Source organism: Buceros rhinoceros, unplaced genomic scaffold, assembly GCF_000710305.1.
Source record: "Buceros rhinoceros silvestris isolate BGI_N320 unplaced genomic scaffold, ASM71030v1 scaffold12306, whole genome shotgun sequence".
NCBI lineage: Eukaryota > Metazoa > Chordata > Aves > Bucerotiformes > Bucerotidae > Buceros > Buceros rhinoceros.
In genome coordinates, this window is record NW_010419380.1 from 3,157 (window position 1) to 10,814 (window position 7,658).

The 7,658-nt window shown below is 43.6% G+C and overlaps 1 protein-coding gene across 1 annotated transcript in view; it reads left to right on the plus strand.

Moving 5' to 3' along the window:
- The first annotated feature begins 433 nt into the window (after nt 1-433).
- MCOLN2 (mucolipin 2) overlaps nt 434-7,658 on the plus strand; it is a 20,046-nt gene continuing 12,821 nt past the window's right edge. The window contains exons 1-3 of the mRNA XM_010138896.1: nt 434-595; nt 3,673-3,846; nt 7,381-7,525. Coding sequence (XP_010137198.1) covers nt 443-595; nt 3,673-3,846; nt 7,381-7,525 — 472 coding nt within the window. The 5' untranslated portion in view covers nt 434-442. The remainder of the gene's footprint in view (nt 596-3,672; nt 3,847-7,380; nt 7,526-7,658) is intronic.

Here is a 7,658-nt window from a genome sequence, read left to right on the forward strand (position 1 = left end):
TAAAGCTGCATGTTCGTAACAGAAGCGTGCTGTGAAGCCTGCTCTGGTTGTTTAGTCTTTAAGACACTTTTTTTTTGGTGGTAGAATGTGGGTTATTCAGAGAAATGTGTTAACAGTGGCCTCTCTTTATTTCAAATATTACGTTTTAAGAAAGAGATACATGTGGACTTGCTATTACTATTAGTAATCCTCTTAGTTAATGTCTGTTTTCTGAGAAATAGTTGTGTAAATGTTGTGTTTTGATGATCTAATATGATTGAATGATATTTATTATGCAATCTTAGGGAAATATTTCTTTTTGCTATAAACCAAACAAACAGAAAACTGCTACAGACCTTGTTACGTCAAGTGGTGATCTGAGGTGAAACTGCAATATGAGGAAATTATCTGCCAAAATGTTCTGTTTGTTTCTAATTAACATATTATTTATGGCAGAAATGTGATGGCTCAGTCAGATTTAGATCTAAAAGAGACGGCTCTGAAAGAGGATTTGAAGTTTTACTTTATGAACCCGTGTGAAAAATACAGAGCAAGACGTCAAATACCGTGGAAACTGGCATTGCAGATTTTGAAGATACTTATGGTTACTACGCAGGTAATCCTTCCTCTCTTTTCACTCTTGGAAAGTGCAGCAATGATGTGCAGGAGAAGCAGGTCTGTGGTTCTGGGACTTTGCCGTCCCTGGATATTTGTTACTGACTTGAGCTTCCCGCTTCAGTCCAGAAAGAAAAAGTACTGGGAAAGGTGTTTTTGAGGGGAAGAATAACATAAACTAAGTTACAAAAGCCTGCTGGAGATTTTGGGGCAGGATTTGACCAGGTATTTTGCTCTTTTTAAGGTAACGCTTTAAAGCGAATTACTCTTCCCACTAAATCCAACTCTGACATAGGGCTTGCTGTCACAGTACTGCTCTGGGTCCTGTTTCCTGTTGTCTTGGTAGACTGGAGTTTCACTGGTCTGTTTCAGCAGTGATACCTCTTGAAATCTAGTCAGTTCCTTGAAATGTGCATGTTCAGTGCAAAAATGCTGCAGTCTGTGGTGGTGATAGGGATGTCTGGGCTACGGGAATCAGATGTGTCCCTTGCTTCTGTCATCAAACGCTGCATTTGAAACAGTTTGGAAGAAAAGAGTGGTTTTTAAACTGCTTGATATCACAGTGCAGCTGATTATTTTACAGTCCACGAAGAAATGGGACTGGAGGCAGAGGGATGCAGAACAGGACACGCGTGCTTTTCTGGACCTTTGAAATGCCAGCGTTTTTGCAAGAACAGCTAAATATACAACTCCTAAAAATACACTGAGTTGCGGGATTCCAGGTTTGAGTCTGACTTGCCCACTAGAATGAAGCGTAGCCCCGGAGTACCTGTCCTTGCGTGTTTCTGCCCACTTCAGCTCATCTCCCCGCTGGATGCACGCTGCAGGCTCTCTGGCCCTCCTGGGTCCAAGGGGTCTGGCCTCTGCTGCTGCTCTGCTCTGCTCTGCTCTGCCAGAGTCCTGCTGGAGCTCTCTCCGCAGGCAGGAGTGGGAGGTAGTGGTCAGGCTGTCGGGGCCAGACTAGCTAGAATAAGGTATTCGCACTAGTGCTGGCACAATTGTGACCTTAGGGACAGAGCTGCTGAGAGGAGAGAGTGTACTGGGGGGGTGCCGGGGGGGTCAGCAGGCAGTGTGAGCACAACGAGAGCTAAGAGGAAGGGGAGCCCCATCTTTCCTTACTGGCAGCTGCACCTTAGGTGTGGTTTATTGCCCTCTCTTGGAGGACAGAGCAGTAACCTTTGTGAGTGAGTAATGAGACAAAATACAGCTGCACATGGCTCTGAAAAGGTTCGGTACTTTCAGTCTACCCTATCTTACCGACTTACAGTCTTGGGGGAATCGCTGAACCTGTAATTTTTCTGTCTGCTGTCTCGGTCTTCTGCTATCCTTTGTGAGCAGAAGGGGTGCTCTGCTGCTTAGCTTCCAAAGGCCGCAAGATTCTCTGGGTTGCTGCTTAAGATTTATTTATTTTTTGTCAGCCCTAGGTCTTGTGCAGATGCCAGGCTGTAAGTAGTTTTCAAGAAAAGGAAAATGTGTGGCTGCTCTGCAGGAAGGTCTCAAATGTGAGCTAATAGTAAATGGGCAGGTTCAACAAGCAACTCTGTATTTCAGAGTGAGGGCAAAACCCTTGAAGGACTATTTAGGCGTAAGTTAAGCCACCTTCTAGTAGCTTCTGCCCGATACTGTTAGTCATGACTCTTGTGGTTTCTTCTGTGTGGTGCAGCAGCTGGAGTATCTGTGTCTGTCTGAAAAGCAGAAGAAGCTTCTGTCCCAGCATTGGAATAAAATTTATTCCCTTCACTGTGCTGAAATCCCCTCCCCCTAGGGAGTCCCCCAAGGAAGCCCAGCTGAATCTGTTTTATTTCTCTGTATTGCAGCTGGAAGATCCCTGACTCTTTTAGAGATACTAACGAGGGTGCTGCAGATTTATTTGTAGCATTCAGTTAATGATTTTTTTGTAGTCAGCTGAAAATATAAATAGTTAATTTAAAATTAATCTAAAAGAATGAAGATTCAGTCCGAGTACCCAGCAGAGCTCATGTACCCTTTTCTTTGTCCTGGCTGTGACTTTGTACAATCGAACAGCCTCGCACTAAGTAGTCCTGTGCATGTATTCCTTTAGCCTGGCCCAGATCTAAGCAATCGCTTTTTTTCAGTGGGGGGTTTGGGGATGGTGGTGGGGTGGTGGTATGGGTGTGCTTTCCACCTTCCATTGTTTTGAATGAAAGAATTTTGATGTTAGTGGAGCCTCCCTGTTTGCTTTAGGGCATTTCTAAGGTCACAGTTCTTTCGCTTGCAGTTTCTCACTCTCGTGTCTTCCCTACTCCTTCCAGTTCTTGTGGGGCTTGGGAAGTCCATGCGGTAATGAGACAGTTTCACATCTGCTGTTAGATAGCAGTTTACACCTAAGATGAAGGGCTAGCTATGTGGCGCTTGGTGTCCTCCTCCTGCTATGCTGGTGAAGAAACCTGATTTTTTTCTTTTTTTTAAGTTTCTAGGCTCCATTTAGATGTTTTCCTTGTTAGTGGTGGGAATGGGAACATCCATATGGTAGAGCAACACAAATCCTAAGTTGTAACTCTGCTGTCTGCTGCTCCTTCTTATTACAGCTGCCTTAACCAGCACCTGGGTCAGGCAGCTGATGCTTTTTGTTGCTGTGGGTCCCTATAGGTTTGCACTAATCCTTTGCCATGCCAGAGGTAGGAAGGGAGGTGCAGGATTTTGTCCCAGTTTGGAGGGCATTTCTGGAGTAGCAGGCTGTGCCGTTAGGTTAGCTCAGCTCTTCTGCCATTTCCATCCTCAACAAAAGGTCTGGCACGTTCCAGGTAGAGTTGTTGGACGAGAATGTGTGAAAGGTGGCAGTGGTCTAGCGGTCTGTCTTGTTGCTGCACTGTATGTTTTGGAATCAGTAGGAGACCTAGATTTCTGTTTCTCTTACGCTGCACCTGGTAACTTTGACTGTAGAAGTCTTACAACATTAGTTAACAGATTCCTTACTCCTGTTGTAACGGGGTTACAGCAACAGGCACCTTTCTGTTTTGTATTTGTTGTAATTCAAAGATGTTTCCAAAATGTTGCTGCTTGACTAGTGTTCAAAATTCAAATTTTTCTTCTTTTTTTTATCCTTCCTCTTGTCAGCTTATTTTTTTTGGTTTGAGTAACCAGTTGGTGGTCTCATTCAAAGAGGAAAACACTATTGCTTTTAAACACCTGTTCCTGAGAGGCTATTCTGGAGTTGATGAAGATGACTACAGCTGCAGTATATACACACAACAGGATGCTTATGATAGCATTTTTTATGTTATTAATCAGGTAAGCATGTGTGTTTATAACGAACAGTGTTAAAGCTGAAGCTATAGCTATGAACTTCTGCTAAAATTCTAATTTTCTGTCTCCATTCTTGGATTTCAGTTTTGATTATTTCAGCAAATCGATGTAGGTGTGGTGTCCTGAAGTTTGTGTGTAGATATCTGCATTGTTGTCCCCTGGAGATGAATCTAAGCTAAAGTTATACTCAGGTAGTATGTAGTACTGAAATCCAAGTTTGAGAATCAGTTATCTCTGCTTGGGTCTCACTTTGAAGAGCTGTGGGTCTCAATGTACCTATGCATGATATTCAAAAAACTTGTGCTTACAGCTGTACTGAATTGCAGCTTTGTAGTGAGTGCCAGAGACCTCAAAATGGAGAATATGGTATTTCCAGGAATGTGGGGGCATTTGCCCTGGTTAGAAATGGTATTTTAAAGAGCAGTCCCTTTACCATTGTGGGAGGAAAGTTAATAAATCTAGGAAGAAAATTCAGTAATTTTTTTGTTGTTTAATATTAGTGCCTTCAGAAGTCATAAGGTGAAAGAGTGCATGTGGAAAATGAACTGTCTCTTGTATTTGAGAATGATGATAAGCTCAGGAATGATTCACACTGGATGAATGGCCTTAAGCCATCCCTCATTTTCCCTGGCCTTGGGACATCAGCTCTGATGCTTGGCTTAAAGCAGTTTTGCTGCCATGAGTTATGCCCAGCAGGCATCTGGGTGTTCCGGTGGTGTGAAGGCTATACCTCCTTCTTAAACTTACATGAGGGCTTCCTGTTCCTCTGCCACCTCCTCTAAGCTGCAGCGGAGCCATCAACAGATCAAATGTGCTGTCTGCTGTGCTGGACAAGGCCAAGGCTCTCGCTTCTGGTGTGTTAGATGAGTGGTGAAGTAGTTTTCTCAATCTTCTTTTGAATTCTCAATATTGTCACTATTTCTGCTATAAACTGTGCCTTTTTTTTTTCTTCCTTGCTTGCTTTGTCTCCCTTTCCTTATTTTGTAGGCACTAAGGCTGAGGTGAAGTCCAGATAGAAGACAGTAGAGAAATAATAGCTTTATATCCTCAAGAATGAGCCAATGTGTGATACAGGCATCAGAAAAAGGTCTCTTCATAAAACGTCTATGTCATATAAATGTAGACATAGCCTTTAAAGAGATTAACTTGCATATCTGGGTTCTTTAGTGTCGTATGGATTTCATGAGGGTTTTTTTTATCACATATAAGGCTTCAAAAAGTGTGCCTCTGGGTGACCATTATGACTGACGTTGCTTTTTTGGGGCTTTTTGTTTGCTCTAGGAAGAGTCGAACCAGGTGACTCCTAAGCTAAAAGCAAGGGTTTTTTTAAATTTTGAGATGGGCGGCTAGAAGCTATTGGTGTTATGTTTTGCATTTTAATTTGAAATGCATGGTTGGTGGGGGGGTATGCAGGGGTGGGGCAAGCAGAAGGGTGTAGTATTACAGAAGACAGTAATAGTGCACAGCAAAACTGGAGCTCTAAAAACTTAAATTTAGGCTTTATGTAATGTACCACTGGGCTATTTTCACACTCTAGGAAAAAAAACCAAACCAACCAAACCCAAAAAACAAACGACCACTAACCAAGCAAACATACTTTTCCACTTGGAAGAGTACCCAGGTTTTCCCTGCTCCTCTGCTGTCTGAATTTGTGTTATGAAGAAGCCATGCAGAGTTGTTACACTTGTACCCTGTGGCAGAACCTGTATGACCAGGGTGTTCTGCTGGCTGCTCCGTCTGAGGCTACTTAAAAATGTGTAAGTGGGAGTTTTGCTTTTACTGTTTCATAGTGGTGTTTGAAAGTAGCATGTGAGTAACCCAGAGCCACATGTTCTGCTGTCAGGAGGGCAAAGCCGGAAAGCGCACGTGGACAGAGCGATGCTGTTAGATGCAGTGATCCGGAGATGTCCTCAGAGGGATGTGGAGTTGTGACTAACCACTCACTGTACCTTAGTCACTCTGGGCTTCCTTGGTTTAATCTGAGTTAATGTTCCCTCTGACAGGGAACAGAGGCCGTGCTTTTCTCCTGGGCTGTCTGAACTTGGTGCAAGCTTTGCTGTGAGGACTCAAAGCAGCGCTGAGAGGCAGAGCTTTGGAAGTTCTGTTGCGGTTCCCTTTGGGCATGGAGCATGTGGTTGTTAATGACTGCTGGGGTTTTGTACCCCCAGAATAGGCTAGTGGCCTTAATGCCCATAGGAAAGAGGAAATAGGATGACACTGAATGATGCATGATAACAAAATCCGTGTTTAAGGGGAAAAGAGCGTATTCGGTATTGAAGCCAGCTGAACAGTTGGTGGGTGGTTTGTTTGGGGGTTTTTAAAGGAATGGGAAGCCTTGTCTGGCTTCCACATTTATTTCAGGCCTCCTTGGAAGCTAAACACTTCCTTCAGAGCAGTGCTGTACGCTGCCCCAAGCTCTTTTGCTAGGGGTAACAATAAAAATTAGTGGATTACTAGGTGTTTACGCCTTCTTCCTCAAAGGGCCGTGGGTCTGTCTGGCTTCTCTTGGACAGTGTTAGCTGGTGCTAAGCTGAGCCAGCAGGCAGCTGCCTTCATGGTTAGTCACTGGTCTTCTTAGCTGTCAAGATGTCAAGAACCACAGGGAGAGCTGTGCCCCAGGGAGGCAAACTTGTGCAGGACTGAAAGGTACGACTCCAAGGATCAGAAGACCTTGCTTCCAGCAGGCACTGAGGATGTGTGGAAGGCAAGTTAGGAGAGGACCGGGCTTCAGCAGAGTTCTTTGGTGGTGCTCAGAGCTGATCCATGTGTGGACAGTGCTTGGCTTGGCCTAACTTTATTCGCTTCCATTTCTAGTCCTTGTTTTCAGATGTATCTTAACACATGAAGAAGGTGACCTACGGTGTATTTAGAGGAAGTGAAAAAGAAAGTGCCTTCCTCACAGGCATGCTCTTGGTTTCTTCTGTGTTTGTGTAAAGCAGGCAGGTTGAATTACTTTTGGAGGCTGCCCAAGCTCCATGTGTGTTGCTTGGTTGCTGGTTACACAGCTGGTTACACTTCTATGGTCATGCAGCGAGCAGCTTTGGTTTTACTCCTGGGGTGGTTTTGATAAGAACTGTGGCTTGGATTGTATGTAAAGCAATCACATTTCAAGTGGTATGAAAACTGACACCTTTGAGAGATAAATACATAAGATACCACCGCAGTGTGTGGTTAGTAGCCATAATGCATTGAAATCACCTTCGCCAGGCGTCTAATTAAAAGCTGTGGGCTGGCTTGCTGTCTGGTACACGGGTAATCATTTGCAGGCAGCCTAGTATGTACAGGGCTCCCAGTCACCCTCTCACCAGGATGCCAGTTGCTACTAATTAGTGGCCACAGCCCCCTTAGCTTCCCATGAGAGATCCACCCTCAATTTACAGTCCTTATGTGATAGTGAAGATATTTTGGGGTTTTTTAATGTGAAAAACTATATTGATACACGTAACTGAGATTGCAAGTTACTATGTAATGCAGAAACGATTAATATCTCTAACTTCTTCTGTTTTGTTTTTAAACTAGTACAAGCAATTAAAGAACATATCCCTGGGGACACTTGGTTATGACCATGAAGGATCAGGTTTAAAAATCTGTAAGCAACAGTACAAGAAAGGCACAATGCTTTCTTCCAATGATACGCTGAACATAGATGTTTCTACGGAAACAGGTGTAGTATTGTTGTACTAAAAATGTCTTGCTATGGAATACTCTTATTCTAAGGCTAAATCAGTTAAGTTTAAAACCAATAGCTTTTTGCATAGCAATCATGGGAACATTAACATGCCTCTTGCCTCTTTCCC